General features: G+C 54.8%; 7 protein-coding genes across 7 annotated transcripts; 3 read left to right on the forward strand and 4 right to left on the reverse strand.

Moving 5' to 3' along the window:
• Positions 1–3,408: 3,408 nt before the first annotated feature.
• On the forward strand, positions 3,409–5,756 carry IE81DRAFT_361919 (hypothetical protein; the record flags this gene model as incomplete). Its single annotated transcript, XM_025516732.1, has 3 exons — positions 3,409–4,289; positions 4,351–5,005; positions 5,089–5,756. The coding sequence occupies exons 1-3, from the start codon at positions 3,606–3,608 to the stop codon at positions 5,754–5,756; spliced, it is 2,007 nt and encodes a 668-aa protein (XP_025367387.1). The 5' UTR covers positions 3,409–3,605.
• A 75-nt stretch (positions 5,757–5,831) lies between these two features.
• Positions 5,832–7,051, forward strand: IE81DRAFT_235791 (hypothetical protein). Its single transcript, XM_025511172.1, has 4 exons — positions 5,832–5,984; positions 6,049–6,232; positions 6,315–6,743; positions 6,812–7,051. Exons 2-4 carry the CDS (start codon positions 6,230–6,232, stop codon positions 6,893–6,895), a joined length of 516 nt encoding a protein of 171 aa, XP_025367388.1. The 5' UTR covers positions 5,832–5,984; positions 6,049–6,229; the 3' UTR covers positions 6,896–7,051.
• A 99-nt stretch (positions 7,052–7,150) lies between these two features.
• Positions 7,151–8,597, reverse strand: IE81DRAFT_368475 (hypothetical protein). Its single transcript, XM_025517155.1, has 2 exons — positions 7,997–8,597; positions 7,151–7,921 (listed from the first exon to the last, which is right to left on the reverse strand). Exons 1-2 carry the CDS (start codon positions 8,454–8,456, stop codon positions 7,278–7,280), a joined length of 1,104 nt encoding a protein of 367 aa, XP_025367389.1. The 5' UTR covers positions 8,457–8,597; the 3' UTR covers positions 7,151–7,277.
• An 844-nt stretch (positions 8,598–9,441) lies between these two features.
• On the forward strand, positions 9,442–9,876 carry IE81DRAFT_276981 (ribosomal protein S7; the record flags this gene model as incomplete). The annotated part of the gene is made up of 1 exon (XM_025511473.1): positions 9,442–9,876. A coding segment is annotated over one exon (435 nt), but the record flags the coding sequence as incomplete, so codon positions are not given.
• Positions 9,877–10,132: 256 nt separating this feature from the next.
• On the reverse strand, positions 10,133–12,558 carry IE81DRAFT_235827 (hypothetical protein). Its single transcript, XM_025511173.1, has 4 exons — positions 12,469–12,558; positions 11,908–12,228; positions 11,725–11,742; positions 10,133–11,655 (listed from the first exon to the last, which is right to left on the reverse strand). The coding sequence occupies exons 2-4, from the start codon at positions 12,151–12,153 to the stop codon at positions 10,375–10,377; spliced, it is 1,545 nt and encodes a 514-aa protein (XP_025367391.1). The 5' UTR covers positions 12,154–12,228; positions 12,469–12,558; the 3' UTR covers positions 10,133–10,374.
• A 1,464-nt stretch (positions 12,559–14,022) lies between these two features.
• IE81DRAFT_293734 (ARM repeat-containing protein) lies at positions 14,023–17,809 on the reverse strand (the record flags this gene model as incomplete). The annotated part of the gene is made up of 6 exons (XM_025512016.1): positions 14,023–15,876; positions 15,947–16,156; positions 16,232–16,665; positions 16,744–17,142; positions 17,208–17,317; positions 17,574–17,809. 6 exons carry the CDS (start codon positions 17,807–17,809, stop codon positions 14,023–14,025), a joined length of 3,243 nt encoding a protein of 1,080 aa, XP_025367392.1.
• Positions 17,810–21,090: 3,281 nt separating this feature from the next.
• Positions 21,091–21,249, reverse strand: IE81DRAFT_271910 (hypothetical protein; the record flags this gene model as incomplete). Its single annotated transcript, XM_025511414.1, has 1 exon — positions 21,091–21,249. A coding segment is annotated over one exon (159 nt), but the record flags the coding sequence as incomplete, so codon positions are not given.
• Positions 21,250–23,402: the final 2,153 nt, after the last annotated feature.

Genomic DNA, 23,402 nt, shown 5'->3' on the forward strand with positions numbered 1-23,402 from the left:
CGAAGCGCACTCATCATGCAGTCACGAGTATACACCATTCAAGAGGTTCATACACAAGGTCCGGCATGCAGACCCTCTCAGGGAGACTAAAGTCGCAGGGGGGCGCGGTGTCCAAATCTGAACCGGACACACCAAGGCACCGATTGGTGCATGGCAAGCATGAAGCAAAAAGCTCCTGGAACATAAGAGGGTCATCATGACTGCTGTTGCCTGCATGGTCGTCTCGCTGCGTGAACGCAGTCATGAAACACCGCCGGTGCTCTAGGACGGACCGCGCGGCGCCCGCTCGTGCCTTCTGAGGCTGCTTATTTGCTACTTTATTTCATATTATCTGAAGGGACGTCCTCAGCGGCCACAGTCTTGAGTGCAAGTTTGAAGCAATTCCCCGACGACTGCTATCTTGGCGCGTGCGCCCTGCTCGACCATCACCATGTTGCTCGTGACAGCAAGGCGCAGAAGCCAAGCGAAGCCTGCATAAAGTCAGCATGTCCGCAATCAACGGCAACAAAGCTGCATGTATATATGAACACGACTACACGAAAGGGCGCCAGAAACTGCAAGCCACCCAATCATCCATATACAGCTGTAGGCACAGCAGTAGGTATAAACGTGCTTTGATGGCTAGTCCAATCAGAGAAGTCGAGCACGCGGCTGAAGGACAGGCATACAAGACACGACGCCGTTCAAAGCGTGTGCATTCACTTGATCCGTGATTTGCACTTACCCTGGACTCACCTAGCTTCGAGACGACTCCGGCTCCACTTAAGCCACATTCGTTTTTCAGGTGTGCATCACCACAATGCCGTCATCGAATGCCGTCAGTATACTCGGACTCAGCTAGGCAGCCTTGGAGGCTTGATAAGGGCTACATCAAGGATGACTGCGCAAAGCCTCGCGCAGTCAGAGTCGCGCACACACAGGATGAGGTTAAGAGTCACGAACAAGTCACGAGTAGGCCGAGACGTTACGGTACCAAAAAAATTTGCGGTAACATCAGCAGCATAGACAACTTGAACAGCATCATACGGACAACACCCAGCCGCTGTCTTTGGATTGCCGGTTCGGGAGGAAGGTCTGGTCGATCACGATATAGCTAATCCTAAATTGGACAGTCATTAAGTCTCCATGGCGGTTTGACTTTGCTGATAGGCGATGCCGCCACGCGGGAAGAAATTGGCGAAAGTCTCTTTTGTCCACAATCAACTCAGGCAGCCCACAATTAAGCTTTCTTCACATCAAGCACGCAGTGCTGATATTTGTCAGCGGCATACACATTCTTGATCCTGCTTGGATGCCCAAAGGCTGCTGCTGCGCTGTACGACGACACGACTCATGCAACAACAGCGCAATCAAGAAAGAGCGAAGCAGCTCCACTCAGACTATTGGCATCCAGATTGTATCAATTCGTCTCAGATCATGATTGGTGTCGTCCCGCTTTCGAAGAGATCACATTCAGCACCTACCAGCCCCGGGTTCGATCGAGAGCTAGGAGACAAGCTGAATTCTGAGTCGAGAAGCCACGAGTGTGAACCGCTCGATGACGATTGACACAGCACATGCACCTCGATGGTGACCGAATCCCAGCAAGGGCACTTTGAGCTACTTAATTCACGATTCAACACGAAATGTGGCAGAAAGTGCATCCATCAGCCGAGTAACAAGAAACTAGGTGAGCCGTGCTGTTGGCGTGGCTTATTTGTCTGAGACCCGGCTTGGACTTCGTCGTAGCTGGCTTGCTGGCGCGGGTGCATCGCCCATGCAATTACGTTGCCTTGCTGCTGCTGCGCAGCTGTTCCCCACAATATATTGCTACTGCACGCACGGACCCAGATCACTTGCACCGCCCGCCACACATGTCATCAGCAGCAACGATGACATTTGAAGGACAAACGCCGGGAAAGAAAGTCTTCAGCATACCAGCAGTCGAAGTCATAGCCCATTTAGATACGAGTCAGGAATGAGGTCAGGAGTCCAACTCCTCTTTGCCTTATCGGACACTCACAGACTCGTGACTAGACGTACGTATCTAGCTGATTGTGAGCAGACGTGAAAGCAATTTCTGTCAGCGCCAAGGCCGCATCCTGTGACCGCCCAACTTCAACTGCCGCCTTGCTCTCTGCAAGATTGCAGAAATCCCCGCCCCACACGTGTAGTCGTCGCCTGCTTGAGGCTCGGTATCGCCTAGCTGCTACTTGACCAGGATTGACCAGCTCCCCACTTCTCTGCCACGCATTGCCCAGTCAAGGCTAGAGTCGTGAGTCTGCCAAAGCATATCGTGGCGTCGCATGCGTAAGGTTGCATGACGGACTTCGGGCTCGGAGAAATCACTTTCAAGGGCCTAGCTGGGCGTGGACTTGCTTCGACAGACGAGTGCGCAGCAGCAGCTCTTCCTTCCTCAAGTATCCTACAAGAGCCCCCCACCAGCGTAGTCCAGACAATTGCCCACACCCCCAAGCCACGCTTCTACTACTCTACTTGGGTCTCTGGGCCACCAGCATCCTGCTGGATCGGACAAGCTGACTGTCTGCTCAGCTTAAATCATTCGACCTGCGATTGGCACTGAGAAGTCCACCACGGTGCTACTTACTGCAGCGACAGGTGACCCAACCTGAAGACAAGCAACGAATCAAGTCCTGAAGTCTTAGGTAGATCAAAGATCGGCTGAAATCTTGGCGTCTGCAAGGCGGGGGCCGTGAGCTCTTCGAGTGGTCACCACTCCCGCTGGTCACTGCAGCCTTCAACAAATTAGCCGCGAGAGCTTGGTCCCCGACGCGCAATCGCGAGTACAGCGGGACTTGCGGACCAGGCTGCGGCAACAAGAGAAAGAGCACCTCGCGTCGTGTAGATGGAGCCTTGACATTAGCGATTGTCTGTGATTAGTAGCAGAGGAGTACTACCGGTCATATGACGAACATCGTCTACCAGCGCAAGAACTGTGGCATTCAGTCTCCAATAGTAAGTTACTGCGCTGAACATTTCAGCAGAGCTGAGTCTGGGAAGAGTCAAAGCCGTGTCTGAAGATTGCCCTTCGTATTTACGCTTGAACCTGCCAAGTCTGCATCCCTGCAGATTTGATACTACAAGAGGCACGCGTGCAATCAGAGCTAGATTAGCCGACATGTCGTGGCACCAAGAGTCAGAAGAGCTTCGACTTGACAAGCTGTCGCTGGATCCCAGACCTCTACTTTCTCCTGAAGACCAAGTGTCCTTTCGCTGTCAAGATGGCTATCTCGCAACACCATCTAAGGCAGCAACACGCCGTGCGTATCGAAAGATGGTACCTCCTCTCTATTAGATTGCAATGTCTGCAAAGTGTCCGAGCTAACCTCAGGTTGCGCATCCCTCCAACAGTGAGCTTCGACTTCTCTCAATATGTCGACCTGCGAGCTGCAAGCAGTCCTGAGTCAACTCCAAACTCGTATGAGCCAACATTCAGGTCCAATGCTGCCTTCGACCCCAGCTTTCTCGTCTCGCATCAGGCTTCGGGTTCAGCCTCGAATCACACAAGTGAGTGAGGTCTTCAATGATGGCCTAAAATCAAAGGTAGGGTCATTCTCGTCCTTACAAATCTAGTTGATGACCATGCAGCGACCTCAAGCTCCTCAATGTCGCCGCCCACTCCAGCTGTGGTAGGGCAAGTACCAAAAATTCAAGTGTCCGTGGCAGACAACTCGACCTGGCGTCTTATCCATGATCTAGATTCGGCCGGTGAACCACGTCCGTGGAATGAGTCTTTGGCTTCGAGCGAGGCTTTGAGATACGCACTTGCACTGGAATGCCATCGTACCACGATGGGACACCAATGCTCGGTGTTTCCTGTGAGACCGTCGCGCGCACGCAGTCTCACCTACAGCGGCTCAGTAGGCTCTACGATCTACGACCTTCGCCCACCACTACAAGGCGCGTACGCTGCTTTGGCTCAGGCCCAAGCGAATGGTGAAGTGCCGTACCTGGACCAGCGACCGTATCAGCATAGCCATGCACAAGAACAGACGAGATTTCAGCCGGGCCAAGGACCTACAATTCAGTCATCTGGCATCACACTTGCGGCAGCCAGCGACGCCACTGCACTGCAGGGTTCTGCTGCTGATAGAGGTCTCGATGCTTTGTCAGGGTGGATGACGACACCGTTGCCGAGTGCGACTGAAGCCCCCTCTGCACACCGTCCGCTGTCGCCATCCTCAAATTTCGCACCAATCCTGGATGTAGGCCCTGCTCGCCGCCGTTCAAGTACCATTTCAGCAGCGACGATAGCTTTTCTAAGCCCTGTACTATCGCATGGCAGATTGGTGAGTCTCTGCGCGATTGCGAACGTTTCGCAGCGCTGACTCACACAGCCCACTCTCACAGGCTACGTCGCCGTCGATCGACTCACACAGATCTTTGTACATTCCGGGGGCCACACCGACTGCGCCATCTCCCATCCCGCAGCCTTGGCTGGACACTGGCATGGCCACGACATGCGACGCTCTATCGTCCAGTCAGCCGCTGGAGCTACCAGTAACCATCATGGAAGCTCCGCCCAACTTCGACAGAAGCAACTGTTCAGATATGACGGAGGCATTTTCCATTCCTGTTAGCGAGAAGCAGAGCAACACTCCCCACGGCGCGGCTTCGCTTCCCACTCTCAGCCAGGACGGGCATGAGCATGCGATGACGCTAGATGTGCCGTTGGAATGCTCGCTCGGATGGCCTGCTTCTGTCGCAAGGCCTGGCCGAGCCAGACCACCTTTGCGACTTAGTCTGCCGGACGACATCAACAATGCGGTCAGCCAAACACTTTCGGTCCGGAGCCACGATGCCCTTTCTACCGATTCCATGGGACAAGATGTTGACCTGAACTTGCGCTCGCCTTCCGAGTCGTCTTCAGAGAGCTCCAACTTGCACACGAGAAGTCCGATCGAGCCGAGAGTGACATCTTGCAAGAGCGAAGGAGATCACTTTAGGCCATTGCTCTCTCAGGCTCGACGCTCCATCGATTGGTCTGCAGCCCACATCGACATTGGTGAGTGTCTAGGTGTACTGTCTCTTCAGGACAAGAAGGCGGACTACTTTGACACACGGCTGACCGACCTGGGCCACATGCAGGTGCCGTCGACCCACTTCAAGAACTTTTCCCAAGCGAATTGAGTCACAATGGTTATGCTCAGCCCGAATCGAGCCAAATTGAGGCCAGCCTGGAGATAGAAGAGCCTGCGATCTCGCTGGCAGATAGTTATGCGCAGCAATATGCTGGACCTGCAGACCCTGAGCTGCAACATGTTGCTCTCCATCGACAATTGAAACACTTCATCAGCACAGCACCTATGGCCTTGCAGTCTCCGACGGCAGTGTCTGCGGGCATACTAGCACCTGGCATGTCTCTCCTGGATCCGCTCGATCTGATTGCCTACTCGCGGTCAAATTACCTCACCCAGCCCATCGAAGCGAATGACTTGCGCAGACTAGAGACCGTCACTGACCCCGACTTCATCTGGCATCAGTCTTTGCAAGATGGCTCAGATCACCTCGGTGAAGTTTCCAGCATCTTGAGCTCCATTTCGATTCATCGTTTCATGTTGCCAGTGTATGACCCTCCAGCCGCGACAAACGTCGAACAGCGCAAGCACAAGCCAAAAGTTTCCCAAAGTCCGGTGGTCGCTTTCAGCTGGCGGGGAGACATTTGGATCACTGCGTGCGTCATCATCCGCATCCTGGTGTTCAGACTTCGAGTCGTCGGCTATGATATTCTCAACCTCAACAAGCTTAGCGAGTGAGTTCGACCGAGTAGAAGTGCTCTTTCACTCTCTTACCGTGGCCTCCATCTTACGGAATCTTCGCTCGCACAGAGGTGAGCTTCGAAGACTGTGAACAAACTTCCCGGATTGAGCTTAGTTCGTTGAGCCATCTTTATCAGGTGTCTACAGCGATCTCCGCACCACTCGTGAAGGTCAAGACTGGTGTCAGCTGGGAGCGGGCACCGCGCTCTTACGAGCACTATCTTTGTGAGCTTACAATTTGCGGACGTCTTCGCCAGACTATACTGAACAGGCCATGGCGTCTTTCCAGCGTGGGTGCTCTGCAGTCCATCAAACAGCAAAGGATTTTCAAATGGAGTGCCTTTGATCACGATCGCTTGCTGATTGCAGCTCTGCAACGTGATCTCGATCGCACGCGTCGACGTGAGCAGAGAATCTTGATCGCGAGCCGCAACCCCGCCTCGACGTTTGTACCTGCGCCAGGGCTGACCATGGTTAGTACTAAGATTCGGTCTTGCGAATCGTTGGCCAGAGCTGAGCAGGCACATTCTGCCCTTTTGTTCTTGGACGATGCAGGCGCAGCAGCTCGGTGTCAGCCATCACAAGACCGGGAACGCGCCTCTGCTCCTCACCGGCGAGTCCAGCGTATCTAAAGATTTCATGGACAGTCTCGCTCTGGGCTGGCACAAGCTGTACCAGTTTGGCAAGGCGCCCAGTGACCCCACAACCTCGACAACGTCCAGCGACGTAGCAGTTGCTTCTGCAACATCGAACGTCTCACCGCTCACGAGCGGTAGCTCACTCCTCTCCACGATTCAAACCGACAATGCGCTATGGTCGGTCTCCGCACAATCTCCATCGAACGCGCTTCGACAACATAAGCGATCGCGTACCGAAACCCACCAGACTGCACCGGTCGTAGATGTAGAGGGCATCGGAATGGACGCTGTCTCGACCACCAAGAAGAGACGCTATACGACGAACAGCACGGGTCTCAATTACTTGGTAAGCAGCTGTGCTTGAACCGCGCTGCACCGGCCACTTACCGATGGCTCTCCACATGCCGCGTGCAGCCTCAAGCATTGTACGTCCAGAGCACCACAGAAGGTCGCCTCCGCAGTGGATCCATGGGCACCAAGAGACGCCTTGAGCAGTGATATTGGGTTGTACCATGGAGGGCAAAGGATGTGAGGAAGCATTCTACAAAAGCTCCCGTCATTGCAAATCTCCGTACCACTCCAACACCTGGCCTCATTCTAGACATATGACTGCCCCCAAGTTTCTTTCGACGTCCATGTGTACGCCTTTCACGATCTCTGTTGTCGTACCACATGGCAACTTGTTCAACCACATATCTGTGTATCATACCCCAGCTTTTACCCGACCAGATTAGGCTCTTCTCAGCCCGCAAACATACGATGATGATCTTATCAATCACTTGAAGCAAGCTTTGACGATAAGAGGGCCAATGCCGGCACCTCAGCGTGCAATGCCTGACAGAGCAGTAGTGTACAAAGAATCGATTGGACTCTTCCCTTCTCAATCCTTTAGCGTTTTCTTCTTCCTCAAATCCTTGCCTTTCCCACCCTTGCCCATCTTTCCTGTTCCTCTCTTTCTCAATGCAATAGCCGCTCTGCCCCCATTCTGCAGTATCCTCTTTTCCTTCTCCTTTCTCTCTTCCATGTGTCTCTTTCTTCTCTCTTTCAACTTCTCATTCTGAGCTTTGCGATCCGCTGCAGTACTATAGGATTGCTGGGCCCTATGCTTACCAGCCAAGAACGGCTTGGACCCTCCTCCGCCCAGTATCGGATCGGTAAAAGAAGTCTCTTCAGCATTCTGATGAGGGCTCTCATCTACCAATGCAGAGATGGAAGCTGCTGCTGCTTCTTGAGCAGTCAAGGTGCCCTTCTTGCCATTGCCCCGTCGAGCCGAGCCGCTGCGCGATCGAGCAGCTTCCTGCTTCTTGAGCAGAGACTGCGACTTTTTGGCTAGCCGACGCGAACTGGCTGGGAGCTCGTCTACCGTACGCAGCTTTGAAGCGGAGAGGTTTGCCGGCGCCAAAGAGGTGGATACTGCTTGACTAGCCCGAGCGAGTCTCAGTTCTTCTTCTGCCGGATCAGCTGTCGGATCCCACTCTGACACCGTGACTGAAGTTTGATGACCCGGTGTTTCGTAGGTAGAGACTGAGCAGTACAAATCGAGGCTGCGCTGAGGAGACTGTCACGCATAGAGCTCCACTCTTGCCCAATTCAACTCACCCTCGATCGGTCTCTCCTTCTCGACTTCCCCTTCATCTTCCTCATCATCTTCCTCCTCCTCCTCTTCAGACCCCAAGCCCAAAGCCAACCTTTCCAACTTTACATTTTCCTTTGCCTTGTTCTTCTTTGCCTCTTTAGCCTCTTTTTTAGCCGCTTTTGCTTCCTCTTTAGCTCTCTTCAGCGCATTGGCTCTGGCCTTTTCGATTCTCTCCTGTTTCCTCTTCCGAAATCCAGTGAGGTACTCGTGCCTGCTCGCTTCGTCAAAGGCAACGTTGTTGGAGGATCTGCCTTCTTTGCGCTTTTTGCGAGCGGGAGGAGCAGAAGCGCCTAGAGCGTTCAATCGGTCAGAGACGTTTGAAAATTTGGATTTGCCGCCGCGATACTTTGAACTGCCGCCAGAGCTGCGAGACCTGCTCGACGCCAGACCAGACTCCGTGAATGCTTGCAGAGGTGCTTCCATGTTGACCCAGGAGAATGCGTCGCAGCAGAAAATGTCCAGATCTGATGCTCGAGGAGCAGGCTCGGACTGTGTGTCTGCACACGTTGCTGATGTGTGCGCGCCTAGTATGGAGGATGAGGTATCTTGTGAGGAAATGATCGGCCCATTCGGCCAAAGGAGAGGTCCTGCAAGATTCGTGATTCGAATTCCACGGCTTAATGAGCTGCACGAGGACGCGGACAGCGCCCAAATTTTAGACGCACGTGACTCGTCTCTACCGCTTCTTCTCGCAGCTTGCACGCGAAGGGAAGACTCTTCTGTGCAGGCGCGAGGTGATCACATGTTCTATCCTCACACATCTCACCTTTCTATTTGCTATTCACACCGAACCGACGCTCGACGCAGTATTCACGCTACTCAAGACTTGTGCCGAGGCTCTCATCTCATCGACGATCGCAGCTCTTGTCTCAGGCAGCCCCGCGCGCGACGCTGCATTGCAGGGAAGGCCAAACCATTTTAGCTAAACCATTCGCGTTCTCGACTTCGCAGCGTGAGCGACATTCCGACACAGGAGCCTCACAATTCTGCGTCTGTTGCTCAAAAGCTTCCATTCTTCGTCCTTTGTCAGTCTTGCGCAAAGCCGCCGCTGTCCGACATGAGGCCACATTGCCTAGCATTCTTATCGCGAAACACTTCTACGCGCTCCGGGGCCCTTACCATTGGGTCATCCGTCCGGGGAGCCTCGGCATCCTTTTCGAGTTGCAGTCGACGAGCCGAGGAGCATCGGTCTCTGTTTGACCAAGACTCGTCTCAGTCGGACGACGTCAAACCTCTATTTCCAGGTGGTAGGATCTCGGCACGGAAGCGTCCAGGCGCATCATCTTCCGGTGGTCCATCCAGCGCAAAGCCGCCCGCATCATCTTCCACAGCCGCGCAAGAGGCGGTACAACTACCGGGCATGCCCACCACCGCTCCTGCCCAATTCTTCGATTCTGAACCTGCTCAATTTGGATACACAAAGGACAGCCTACCGTTCAGGGTAGATCCCATCTTGGAACGCTTCATCAATATCCTGATGAAGGATGGCAAGAAGCAGCGCGCATCGCGTCAAGTGCACAAGATGTTGGAGTTGCTTTCGCAGATGACGCGCACCAATCCAGTGGTCGCGCTGAGTCGTGCGATCCAACAAGCCTCTCCCCTGACGCGCATGCAGAGTCAAAGGCAAGGCGCAAGGACGCTTCAAGTTCCCATCGCTTTGAACGAGAGGCAAGGACAGAGAAGGGCTATCCAGGGCATCATCAATGCTAGCGAAAAGAGAAACGACAGGGATCTGTCGGCTAGATTGGCACTCGAGGTCTGCGCCGTGCTCGACGGCACCAGCAACGTGCTGGCCAAGAAGGAGGAGGCTCACAAGATCGCCACCATGAACAGGTCCAATTTGAGCACAAAGGTCTAGGCAGCTCGCGCAGCATGGCACTCCGTCTGCGCTCGCATGCTCACCTACACACCTCATTCGAACCATCTCTTGCGATTCGTTCCATCGTTCTCCCCTCAACCTGATTGCACACGCTCTGAAGGTGTAGATTACGACATTTCTGCCCAAATAAAGAAGACCTCTGCTAGTCACTTCGGAGATCAGTGGGAGACTGAGAGGCGGGGCGAGCAAGGATACAGAGTTGCGGCGTTCGTCTGCTAGTAATGGCGCACGATGGAATAGAAGTGCAAGGTGGAACCTGTGTCAGAGACAAATTTCACTTGGAGTACATCTTTCAAGGCTTTCGTAGGTGTGCCTGAGTTGATGGACCTCTGTATTTCAGTCGACGGATCTCCGAGGAAGACCGCTGTACGTATGCTCCCAACGTGCGGGTCGATAAGGTGACGTGTGCGCACGCTTCGAGAAGATGATCAAGACTCTGCCACGAGAGACAAAGGGAGCTTTTCACTGGCCGTTCATGGAAGAGTGTTGGCGAGACCTTGCAAAAGGATTGCTTGGAGATTTGGGAACATAGCCCTCGCTGCTCTCGCTCGCATTTCTCGAACGGGACGATACGAAGGGGCGCTCGATGTCACCTTCATCTGGGGAATCTACCGCTGCCACGTTCTCGTCTCGTAGCTGAAGCTGAGCGAGAGCATCCTCGCGCAGGAAAGGGTTGGTGCTCCTGCGCCGAGGCGCTGGAGGTAGAGGTGGAGGAGGCGGTGGTGCTGGACGAGACTTGACTTGATCACGGTTAGGCACTGGAGGTGGAGGTGGTCTTCCAGAGCCTGAATTTGAGCTCGTTTGGCGCTCAAGCTCTGGCCCTGGTCTAACACTCGACGTGACCGAGGTTAGATTCTCATCTTCAAAGGGTGACTTATCATGCAGGATTTCTAGGTCTTTGACGTCTCGCTGCGCGCCCTTGTATGACGTTCGTAGGTCGCCAGACGTCTCGGCCACCGCTTTGACGTTCTTGCTACCAAAGGTTCGCCAGGAAGAAAGGTTGCGCAAAGTCTGGGGTCGCTTGCTTGCTGATGACTCGCTAAACCCTCGAGCGGGGATTGGCGGCGAGTCGGAAGGCGATGAAGAAGGATCGCTCTTGGCTAGAGTGGCATTTCGGTCCTTGTCGGTACCTGGCAAAGCACGGTACCGGCTGAAAGGACTGCGTTTCGGAGAGCCGGACGCAGGCCTGGCTCCGCTTGCCTTGTCCACATCCTCTTCATCTTCCTCTCCAAAAAGACTGTGCGACCTCAGAGGTGCAGTGTCCTTGTTCCTGCTCGCGAACATCACGCCAGCAGAACTTTCGCTACCTCCCCTCTGCCTTGCGACGCGCGCCTTGGAATCCTCTATAGCTTCCCCACTCTTGCTGGCGCTCGAGCTGTCGACTCTCGGCTTGGTCGGACTACCAAGTGGCGCGTATTTTGAGGCGCTCGCCTTCCCAGCAACAGTAGCTCTGCTTTCTTCTGGTCCAAGGCCAAGAATCGGCGCTGCACTGCTAGGTGGTGAATGCGGTGTTGTAGGCGACCCCAATTGATTCACGCTTGAATCGTCAAAATGCAGGCTTCGATGGTTGAAACCAGCCGAAGTTGGCGAAGCTGGCAGGACGGTCGCGGCAGATGGATCCTCTAGTCGAGTAGGTGAACCAACCTCCACCAGTCCTCGGAGTTCATTGGCTGCAATGAGTGGCACAGAGCGTGTTCGACTTGGCATGCGTTGAAACGCCTTGCCATCTGTCTTGGTGTGGTCCTGTCGTGCGCAAAGAGGGGCAAGAGTGAGCGAGATGCCGAAGAGCTCGCGATGCGACCCTCGACATACCGGAAACAAAGTCAGATGCTAAGGTGCACGGAGGGGAGAAGAGGGTCAAAGTGAGCTATTCGATGAGTAATCCTTAGTATGCATTTGCCGCTTTGCCCCTATTCTCGCCTTGCGAGACGCATACAGCCTACTCCGCACGGAACCTAAATCCCACAAATCGAGGCTCCACTCAGATCGACTCACCGCAGAGAGAGCTTCAGCTCCGGCATAAGGAATACCACAACCTCTGCACGTAAAAGCTTTGATCTCGTCGGCCCTCCTCCTAGCCAAGGCTTCCTCCTGTTCATCCGCGGCACCTCCAGTGATGCTATCTAGCAAATTGACCGTTCTGCTTCGCAGATTTGCCAAAGGAGAAGATATTGCCGAGTGAGATCTTCTAGAGGCAGAAATCGCCCAATCGTAGTGTCGTGGCTTGCTCCTGACCGACATGGTGGCTGGTGAGGGAAAGGAAGTCGAAAGCAAGATGGGCAGATTGAAGCAGGACGTGTAGAGGAGATGAGACCGCTGATAGATTGTTAAATGAAGAGGTGAACAATCTAGCGAAAGGTAAGCGAGGCGGCGTATTGACCACCTGGGGTCCGGACCGAGAGGGTAGTATCCACGCTATAAGCGACCGCGGAGGTCGTTCGAGGGGCTCGCGGCAAGATGGGTCCGGATGGACATGTACGTAGTGTACGCACGAGAACACTGGATATGCGATCTAGTGCGCTTTTGCTGAGTCTCACGCGCACCCAACGGCCTCACCCTTCCAGCGCCTTCAAAGCAGGTAGCCTTGTGAGTCACGTTCTTTGTGCACTGTTCGACTCGACTGTACACCGGTGTTTGCCAATGTTCCGATTCGCAGAGTGATCAGCCGCAGTGCACGTTTCGAGTCCGCCCTCGCATGCAAGGATGGAAGTTGGTCCAAAGTCAAGCGCCTTCAATCGGTGATGGATGCTCAAGGAGGGTCGGGATCGCGGCCAAGGTATCTCGCTGCGCCGATTGATATGCGCGACGATTTATGACTGTAGAGGGTTGCTATGCACAGTCAGGGCCGCATGGTTTCGTCGGCTTGATAAGCGGTCGAGGTGCGCATGCGCGTCCGGATGAAGGAAGGTGTTTGCTGTTCTTTACAAGTCACTGCCGAGAAGCAAGACGACTGATGAATGTGTATGTTGTCTGATCGCTGCTGAGAACTGCTCAAAGCAAAGTTGTGCGGCGTTGGAAAGCAAATAGTCACTCAGTGCGACTGAGGGGAACGATGCGGTCCTTCTCAGTCGGTTTTCCAGATGCATGCTTTCCAGTCACCTCGTGCCGGACTCGGACATGCGCTCGCCCGTGCGTGAAGAGCCTCCACACCGTCAGCTCTATAGCAGAATAAAGCAGACCCTTTCTTCCTTTTCGCGAGCGCGGCAGCTTCACAATGACGGGCGGTATTACAGCTGCTAGTCAAGTGCACACGACCACCACCCTCCTCGGCAAATGATGAGTGCTTGAATAGCTCGCTTGGCGGCCATATCATGCATAGCCTCCTCCTACCTTCTCCACAAAAGCCCAGGCCTGATACAGTGTGAGTGATAGTATCAGGCAGGGTCTTTTCTGCAGCTACTATATATAGCTCTTGCATGCGTCATGCATCTCTTGCGCCGAATCATCACAGTCAGCAGGCGCCACGCAAGTCTACAACGGTGCGGTCACGGTCACGCAGTCATCACAGTCGTGAGTCACTTGCCATCTGATGCTGATGCTGCAGTCATTCACATTTCGAGTCGCGTGCTTCCGCGTGCCCATACATATATATGCGGTGCGCGGCGTGCCAGCAGGCGCGTGAATCAACGCCCAGGTTTTGAGTTTGAGTGGCTTGCGTCGCAACTTAGCGCGCCTCTTTGCAGCATAGCAGGACTCGGCCAATGATGGTGACCGACCGCCTCTGTGACTGCGTGACACGAGAGCGCATCCGTCATGTCCTTCGCACAAGCTATGAACGAGTAACAGATCAGCAGTCTCGAGATGAAATACCGCCATGAAGTTCGACCTGACGAGAGGGAATTACTTCAAGGCACTTGGCTTTAGAGGGGTGTGCGCGAGAAAAGGGATGCATGTCGTGACACGTTTGTATGCAAGAAGGGCGAGGCGGGGTCGAATGTGTGAACAGTAGTAGTTGAGAGACAAGCGGATGGGATCCTCCAGATGCGAGGATGTCCCGTCGAGTCAGCAAAAGGCCTTGTGAGGAGCCGCTGCAGGTATTAATTTGCTATACAAAGGATGCCCTACGCGGGTCTCGCTTTTGGGGGATTGGGCAATGGATATGGTGAGCATCTAGCCTCGGGATTGCAGTATTAGACCTTGAAGAGCTTTCCGCAATTGCTTGGCATCCATCTTTTTGAGGTTGTTGGTGAAGTCTTGCGCCAATTGTGGAGGGCAGCCGATGCCCGGAAAGTAAGCCGTTGTCAAGAAGTTGAGGAGCTCTTGGCCTCGCACGTCGTGGATCGTCTTGAGCAGTGTGCAGACCTCTGTCAACACCAGCTGACTTTGAGCGTCGGCGAAATCAAAGGCGCTCTTCGATGGCGCCTCGAATACCAAGGGAACGAGAGTCTCGTACACAAAGTTGACAAAGCCCGGAAGTTCAATTGCAGCCGGTCCATTGGTGGATCCGTTGGCGCTTGCTGGGCGACCCCATACTTGCACCATGCGGTGTAGAACGGAGAAAGCTGCACGCTGGGTTTGGAGATCTGCGTCGCTGGCGTAGAAGACCAGACTTTGCAAGACCGTTTGGAATTGCGATTGGTTCTTCTCGGAATGCAGTACGTTCTGGATGCCGCAGCTGATAAGACCCGATAGTAGACCGACGTACGCACGAGAAAGCTCTGAACGCTGAACAGCATCATCCGTGCCTGATACGTCCTGGTTGAGCAAAGCGAATACACGCGGAATCAGGACTGGCAATAGCTCATCCATGATAGGCGCGATCGTGGCTTTGTACCGAGAACCCAGAAGACCGACAAAGGAGAGGATATCGACCATCTCCACTGCGCTCACTTCGCTCAGAAGGGCGGCAAGAAGAGGCGGGACGTAGGGTAGAACGGCATCTCCACACTTTGCAATCATACGCGCGAATGCGCCTCTTGCTGCGTCGCGAATGATGAGAAAGCCTTTCAGCTCATTCAAGCCGGAAAGGATTTGCTCCGTGATGCCTTTGAAGATTTCGATCCATCGATACTCCCTCTGCGTCGAGCCGTCTGCTGCGGGCTGGACATCTGGGAACCCCTTGACGAGATTGCTGCTCGCGAGGAAGAGATGGTGCACCTGAAGAATGACTTGAGGATGCTGATGGCTTTTGTGAGCTTGCAGTGCTTCCTCGAGCTGCGAACGCAGCGGTCCAGCAAGGGACCTCAGGAGAGAGACTTGCTGCTCGGGCGCCCGTAAAAGAAGCGACAGGAGCACGCTGCTCGCTTCGAAAAGGTTCAGCTGACTGTCGAAAGCGGTATCTGAGGTGACTCCCTTCGCCAACACGTCTTCGTCAGGCTTCACAGGGGGCAGAACTGCGCTCACTACCAGGAGATCCTGCATCCTTTCGAGTAAGCCGGCGACGTGCTCATGGCTAAGAGCCATTTTGCTGACGTTGATGAAGCGCAAAAAGAGGTACTCGACACGCCTTCTCACAGCAGTGTCGGGATTTCTCAGCCCTCGCTCGTCCAGAAAAGTAGGCAAAGCTTGTGGGATAGCTGCCGAGCTGATGGTGCAGAAGGAGGCGTAGCGCACAGCACACTCGAAAAAGGCGAGCTTGACAGCTTGGTGATCGAGCTCTGAAATCCGTGACTCGAAGAAGGCTTTGACTGTCTGGCCCAAAGCGTTCAGTGGCAACGTAGGGAGGTCGAGCTGCGAGGCTTGCTTTGCCCGAGACAAGCCGGCATTAGCTCCAGTGGTGGGTAGTGTCACGAAAGATGCAGATCCAATGCCACTTTTGATCTGTCCAGATGCGGTCATCAAGAACTCGGCATAGAGATACAGCACATGCAGTGCTAGCTCTGCTCTCTGCCAAGTCGTGGCTGCTCCTGTACCGGTCAAGCTGGCGTTGCAAGCTGTAAGCGTCTCGATAACGAATGACTGAATTTGCGGCGAGAATAGGGCCTCATCGATGCCAGCCACAGTGCCTATCAGAAGTTGCATATTCTGGCGATAGGTTGAATTGTCATGGGGTCAGCTGTGTTCGCAGATGAAATGGGCATACATGTGGACCCACCTTCCGCAAATTGTGAAAACGAGCTGCCTCGTCGTCTTCGCTGCCATCCTCGCTTCCTCGCGCTTCGAGCTCCGAAGACCAATCCGCCTCTTCTCCGAATTGCATCCTCTGCAAGCAAACGCTTAGGAGAGACTCGGTAAAAGCGATTTTTGCGGGTGACAAGACCTCCTGCAGAGGCGTCGCCTGCGAGGCACGCCGCATTTTCTTCCACTGCGGACAGGCGCGAATCACATCAGCGACATGTTGAGTACATGTAACGTGCGTAGCGCAGGCGACATCACTCACACTCGCCAGGACGTGAGTCAAGGCAGGCAGAACCTGCTCCGGGATGTCGTCGCAGGCATCGGCGAGGAATGCAAGCGTGAGTGGCAGAGAAGGAGCCAGAAGTTCGTCGGCGGCTCGTGAGGACGCTGCGTCCGCTGCCGGATCATCGACAATTCTTCCGAGCTCCAGACTGTTGCCATTTGCAAGACGAGCCAGACGTTCGCGGAACTCTACATCACTGTCGCCTCGAGTCGAGGCCTCCAGGCCGGTTATGACGGTGGTCAGGTCCAGGACTCTCACGAGCTCAATCTTGTCGGGGGGTTTCATGCCTTTGCTTATTACCTCTAGAAGCGTCTCGGCGGCCGCGATCCTAAGCGCGGTGATCGGGTGCTGCAATAGACCAAAGAGGACTGGCAAGGTCGTAGCGGTCACCATCAGGGAAATGTCCGTCCAGGCTAGAGAGCGGAAACGAGCGACGTTTGTTTAGAGGCGCAAAGCTTGTCTGAATTGGCCAAAGGTTGCGCGACACTCACAGACGTAGTCGCCCACGACCCGTGTCGCCATCTCGGCGAGGTCCTCAGCCGTGCGACCGGGCCACTGAGGCGTGTGCACCTTCGACAACGCCTCTTGCAACATCTCCCAGACGGCTTGCGCTATCGCTGAAGCATTGTGTTCGCGAATCTCGTCCCTCACAGCAGCATCTCGCACGAGCCTCTCTCGAGAACGCACGGAGCGGAGAGTCGTGTCCGAGCCAAGTGTGAGAGAGAGATCGTGCAAGATCCTCAGCACGAGATCAGCACTGGTAGGATTGAGACTGCCTTCTGATGTTCTCGTTAGATCCAACAGAGTCGACAACAGTGTATAAGGCGGTGGCAAGCCGTAGCTTTGTACCAGTAGCAGTGAGAGTGCCTGGGCGACCTTATTTCGCAAGTCTGCAAGTGAAAAGGCGAACTGTTAAGACCTGCGCTATCTGTAAAGACGCCATTGAGCGACTCACAAGCAAGGCCGCGCTCTCCACTGCCTCCAACGAACTCCGACTTGATGTACTCGAGCGAGGCGTCCTGCAAGTAGGCTACTGCGGCTGCCGGGTCCGGGAGCTGTGAAATGCTGCTTACGAGGCATTCATTGTGAGACCAGGATGTACAAGGACGTCAGCGATGAATGTCCATCCTGATACCGAGGCGGAAAACGGCCAGCCGGAACGAGCAACAAGATCTTCAGAAAGGTTACGTCATATAATTTGGTCCGCAACGAGCCGAAGCCCCTCGGAGTTGGATTGTTCAGTCTAAATATTGCTATCATCCTCGATCTTGCTCAAGTCTGCCTGGCTGCCCGTGTTTCCTCAGGGTACCCTGTCACTCACCGATTCTCCAGCAGATCCTGAACGAGATTCAATGCGAAGAGACGAGCGTCGTCCGAATGGAGCGCCGAGGTACCATCATGCTTTCGGGCGGAAAACACGTTCCAAGCGCTCTGCCAGCACTCTGGAGTGTTTTGCTGAAGCTGCTGAAGGTAAGCGTGTGCGGATTGGATCAACTCGGCATTCTGATTTTGAGGAGCCGATGCAATCGCTACGGCCCGTAGCAGCTCCGACTCCATGTGGACGCAAAAGCCGACCCTCGACACTTCGTTCGTGAAGCGATTGGTGGCCGTGAGTGTAGGCAGGTCACCTCTGAGGGTTGCAAGAGATCTGTAGAGGCATATGGTGACGCAGCTCCTACGGCTGAGAGTGTCGATGCCAACAATGCATGTAGATGAGCGACGGCCAACTCAGATCAGGACGGTATCCCGGACTTGCGAGTTAGTGGTGAGTCACGAGTAGTGAGGGCGAGCTATCACGGGTGTTGTCGTATCTGAAAGAGTCAACAGCGCATCGACCCGACTCCTCACGTCGCTCAACTCACTAACTCACGACGTGACTAGTGACTTTGACTCTTACTTGCAGGCTCTTTGGCGGCTTGAGGAAATTTGCTGGAGGCGCTTGCGAACGCTGTGCGCGCCCTCGTGACCGACTGGTCGGCATCTCGCACGAGAAAGCTGCTCGCGTCAAATCGTCCACGCGGCTCATGGGCGGAATGCCGGCCTCGCTTAGCAGAATATGTCCATTTTCATTCTGAGCTTGTGCTGGTTTCCCGATGATATGTGATTCAGATCGGGACACTCACACACGACGTTCGATCTCACGGAAGCTTGCAATTGTGAATCACGGAAGCGCTGGCCGCTTCCTGATGACATGATGCTGAAACGTGATGCTGAAAAGCCAAATAGCACCCAGAAGCCGGCAGCCCACCCAAACGTGAGCAATGAAGCCATCTCGAGGACGATTGAGAAGAAGCGACCTCAACGTCTGGCAATCACAAGTGGTGTTGGTTAATCTCTCACGCGAACGTCAAAAACGTGGGGTCAACACATGTGACGTTCATCATTCTCTGGTACAAATTAGACTTTTCAAACAGACACAATCTTGATGTGAGGGTATTATAAATGCATCAGCCAGGTGCGGTCACGATTCTTGACGATGACTGATGTGGTGAGCTCATGTGGCCACTCCTCCACCAGTAGCGAGAATGCCCAGTACTTCTGCTCTTATCGCAGGCCAGTCGGCTGCCGTGACGGGCAAAGGCGTGCGCGAGGGTCTCAGGCGAATGTGCTCCTCGATCGCGTTGAAGTATTGCCACGTGCGCTCTTGTACGTGCGGATGATAGCCAGATGCCTCGAGGACTTTGCCACACACCCGCAACTTTCGGGGCCAAGAATCCATCTCCGGACCGGTAGCTTCGAAGCCATCTTTGTCTGAGCGCATGCGCTCGACATCCTCTTCAATCTCCTTGCAACGAAAAGAGAGCGCCTGCATCCACCCTTCGATGCTCGGTGGCAGATTTTGTTGTTTCTGGGAGCCCGAATACACTTCCGTACGCCAGATGCCCAGCGCTGCTCGCGCATCGCAACGGATCTGAGCTGCAAGGTGACAAAACTTGATGCCGTCGAAAGTACAGGTCAGCTGATACAAGGGTTGATGGGCATGGTGATTGTGTTGGGATCGACTCACTCCTTCGACAATCTTCCGGCCCGCCATCAGCTTCTCATCAGCCAAGAAAGGTCCAAGTACTCCTGCAAACAAGGGCTCCACGCAATCGAGAGCTGCGAGCGCCTCTGCGTGGCGTGTTTGAGGGCCCTTTCGTAGCGCAAAGAGCAGCTGTGGGCAATTGCGGTCCGGCACGGCAATCATTTGCGCGATCCGCATGATAACAACTCCGACTCTCAGCAAGAAGCGGCTCTCGTAGAAAGACTGTGGAATCGCCGCTGGATTCGCATGCAGTGCTGATGGGAGCCAAGCTCCTCCAGCCCCAATCCGGGAAGTATCCGTGCAGACCAGATCACCATCTGGAATTCTTGAGAGATTGCTACAGACGGTGCAGGAGCTTGTGGTCAGCCTCAACGGACAATTCGCGGGGGGCGACGCGGAGCACGCACCGCATACCGATGACTGTAGGCGCCCAGACGAGGCGCACTGCAGTCTCGCGTCTGATGTCACTTTCTTCGCTGGCATTGTGCTCGACGGATGGCAGAGAGAAGAAGCCAGGCTGTGAAGGGGGCACAGGAAGATGGTCTTCCACTCGAGTGGTGGCGGCGAGATGCTGCTCGAGTCCAAGTCTGCTGATCAAGCCTACGAAGAAACGCAGGACCGAGCGTTGTCTTCCAATGTCGTTGGACTCGAGCAGGGCAAGAGTCGCAGCAGCTTGCGCGCCTTGGACACCAAGAGCTGCATTGCACATGTCGAATGAGTGCAAGTGAGCGTATGCTGCAGCTGTCAAACGCTGCGCCAGCAGTCTATCCTGCTGCATGCCAGTGGCTGGCTCTCCTCGCCACTCTTCTTCGCGAGAGCTAGCATCCTGCGAAAGAGTACCCACAGCAGCTGCAGCAAAGTAGAGCGCAGGATGACAACTTTCGCGACCGGACGCGTGCAGTGTACGTCGCAACAAGGTGGGTGGGTGGAGAAAGTAGACGTGTGAAGAGTTGGCCGTGCAGAACTGCAACAACAACGATCGCGCTCGCGAGCTTGGATGTTCATGGAGCGGGTTTGCCGCGCTGCGACTGATCATCTCGAGCATTTCGTCCCACCATCCATACTGTTGGCTTTTGATAGCCCTCTGTATGCCTGCATACATGGCCTCTGAGTGTCGCGCATGTTGTGTGTCGACGACGGCTTTGGTGGGATTCAGCTCCTGCTCGCTGACGGAAAGCATTTGCACAGCATCTGTCAGTGCGCCCACGTCTCCTAAGATGTCCGAAATGTGTGCTGCTATTTGCGCGGGAGATCGGTTAGGCGTTGCCTCGGGAGTGAACGGTGCGTTGCCGAACTGGATGGCGCAATCACTCGCCCGAGTGTCTCCAGCCTGGATCGCGTTGAGTTGCACCAAATTGCCTGACCCTGTGCTCGGTACAGGTGCGCTGCTTTGCTCTCCGCTTGGCAGCCGCAGTTGAGGTCCTCGCATCGAAGTTTCGCTATGTCGCCGTACATCGCGGTGCGTTGCAGCATTCTCGGAGGCACTCAGAGGGCGTGTAGACGATTCATCGGCAAGCGATGTGTTCGGACTGACGTCGCCAGGATCAGCTCGAACCAAACCGCTTGTTGATGACACATCAGTCACTACAGGCAGGTCATCCGGCATCTCTAGCACGGACATTCGTTTTCTAGGACCCTTAACAGCTGCGCTTGAGGACGAAGTCTTGGGTGGAGGCGAGCTTGACTTCTGCACGCCCGCGGCCTGTGCGCTGGCAGCCTTGCCCTTTGAATTGACTGAGGAAGCGCTTCTGCCTCTTCCAGGCTGCGGCTTTGCCAAGACTTCCGAGGCCTGACTCTTCTTCAAGGCACGCTTCTTGGCCGCAGGAGGTAGGACGTACTCACATCTCTCGCCCCTCCGGTCACATTGTCGACATGGCTGCTCTCCATCACATCTCAGCTTGCGCGAACGGCAGAACGCGCATGCGAGAATAGTGCGTCTTTGCCGCTCATCGCTTGCCTCAGCTTCGCCTTCGGGTGAGAGGTCCGTTTTGGTGCGTTCAGACAATGCAGGGGACGCGCCTGGCGGAGCTCTGACTTCAGAAGCGAAGCCAGGGTGGGTGGTCTCATTGATTGCAGATGTTGAGGCTGATGCTTGGGAGAGATTTGCGCTGAGCGAGAAGGGCGGATTGCTGAAGCGATGACTATGTTCGCTATAACCGTCGTCGCTATTGAGGGCTGGCGAATCGCTTGGACCTGCACTTGCCAGCATTGTGGGACTCGTCAGCTGAGGCGCCAGGTTGGCACTCGTTTGCAAGCCCCACGAAGGCGCGTGAGCAATCGGAGTCATTCCGGTACGTCCCGACTGTTCGTCGTACCAAGTGTGAGCCCTTGCACGCAGCGGTCCAGAAGGCAAGTTGGCCCCTAGCTGCCCACTTGGCCAAGTAACGCCTCCAAAGCTCCCAAAACTCCCTGCACTGCTGTCCAAAGCGGGATACTGCCCTTGCCAAGAAGGTGTTGCCCAGCCTTGGTGTTCTCGGGGCTGAGTGGCGAGGGGCTGAAAAGAGGTCTGAGCTGGAATGGAAAGTGACGCCGTTGAGTGTACAGGCCCCACGATGAGGCCCTGAGGTGCCAGATCAACTCTGTCATGCATTGGCGCTGAGGTTAGACTCTCAGGATGGTACACTGCAGGCCTCTCCCCAACACTCAGAGCGTGCCCGGCGTTAAAGCTAGACGGATCGTTCCTTCGTGTTCTGCGCTGGAGTGGGTCTGCGACTTCGTGGAAAAAAGGGTGCGCACTTTGATGGTGTTGAGCGAGTGATGACTCCAAAAAGTTTTCCAGCAGCAGTCCGTCTACACCTTTGGTGAAAGGGGGTTGCGTTCGCGTGAGAAAGAAGAGCAATGTTACTACATTTGTTGAGCTGAGCTTGCGACTCACCACTCGCCTCAACGAGGGGCCCTGTACGCTTCGCTTGATGACCATGACCGGAATTGTCCGACATCCTGCGAAGTCCGATCTACCTTCACCACGCTTTGAAGCCTCTGTCGGAAAGCTCGGACGGGAAGGAGGACCCGGCCGTGAAGTCACTTTGGTTGGACGGCGTTCGTGTATGCGCAATGTGAATGTCTGTGAAACGGTCACCTCTGCAGCGTGATCAGTAGGCGCGAAGAGCGGTTCAGGGCCTGAAAAGTGTGGTGTCTGCCTTTGCGCTCGAGCGTGCGGCGTCGTCGTAGGACCCGCAGAATTCGGCGCTCGGACCGTGAAGGTTCAGCTTGGCCAGACCACTGAAGACTCGGTCATTTGTGGTGGATCGGCTCAAGGTCGTGGAAAGCGTGACTTGGTGTAACAGCTTGTGAAGACAGAATAGCTTTACCTCACCCAACATCGGAGCCTGGCTGTTGGTGGTGTGGCAATGGGCGAAGGGCAGTCGACACGCTTGTCGATGTGATGGAGCACAGTGGCCCAGCTTTGGCGTTTATGACGGATGAGGTTTACTGACGAAGACCATTTGTGCCTTTCTTAGCTCGCAGTCAGCCATATAGTACGTCTTGTGGACCAGAGAGCTCGTGACTCGAGAGGGATTCCGGGTCGCTCGCGGGTGGTCTTACGCCAGCTTGAGACCGGAGGCTGAGAGATCGAAGACGGCGCGCGGTCTCCTCACCAGGAGAGAGAGCAGCAGGGTGTCATGTTCCAGACTGATTCCTCCTGGGTGCATGAATGCTTGCGAGAACGAGTCCGACTCTGTCTGCAAAGTTCAAAAAGCGGAGTCCGACGGCCGCGCAAGGGCGAAATGGCCACAGTTCAGGGCAAAGATCATTCATGGTTGACAAGACACTCTAAAATTCGTAGTTGCTTTCCTCTGGACGTTAGCGTAGGCACCAGGCAAGGACCCGTCCAAATTGAGCAACAAATGAGAGCTGCTGGTGCTGCTGCTGCTAGCAAAGCACTCGGGCGCTCATCTGAAGCTAGACGAGAAGCCCACGATTCGTGATTTGATTCACAGCTGGGATCAGGTGTCGGATGATTCGATCTCCGTCCGTGCATCCGCGACTACAGGCAGCGTCCACGCGGGCATGCAGAAGGCTCGTATGCCCGACAAGGCAGCATGCCACTCACGCCTCTCATCAGCTGCGCTTTGGTGCTAGAGCTGCTTCACACACACTTACTTACACTGCCGCTTGCCCCCT

This window comes from Ceraceosorus guamensis, assembly GCF_003144195.1.
Source record: "Ceraceosorus guamensis strain MCA 4658 unplaced genomic scaffold IE81scaffold_75, whole genome shotgun sequence".
Classification (NCBI taxonomy): domain Eukaryota; kingdom Fungi; phylum Basidiomycota; class Exobasidiomycetes; order Ceraceosorales; family Ceraceosoraceae; genus Ceraceosorus; species Ceraceosorus guamensis.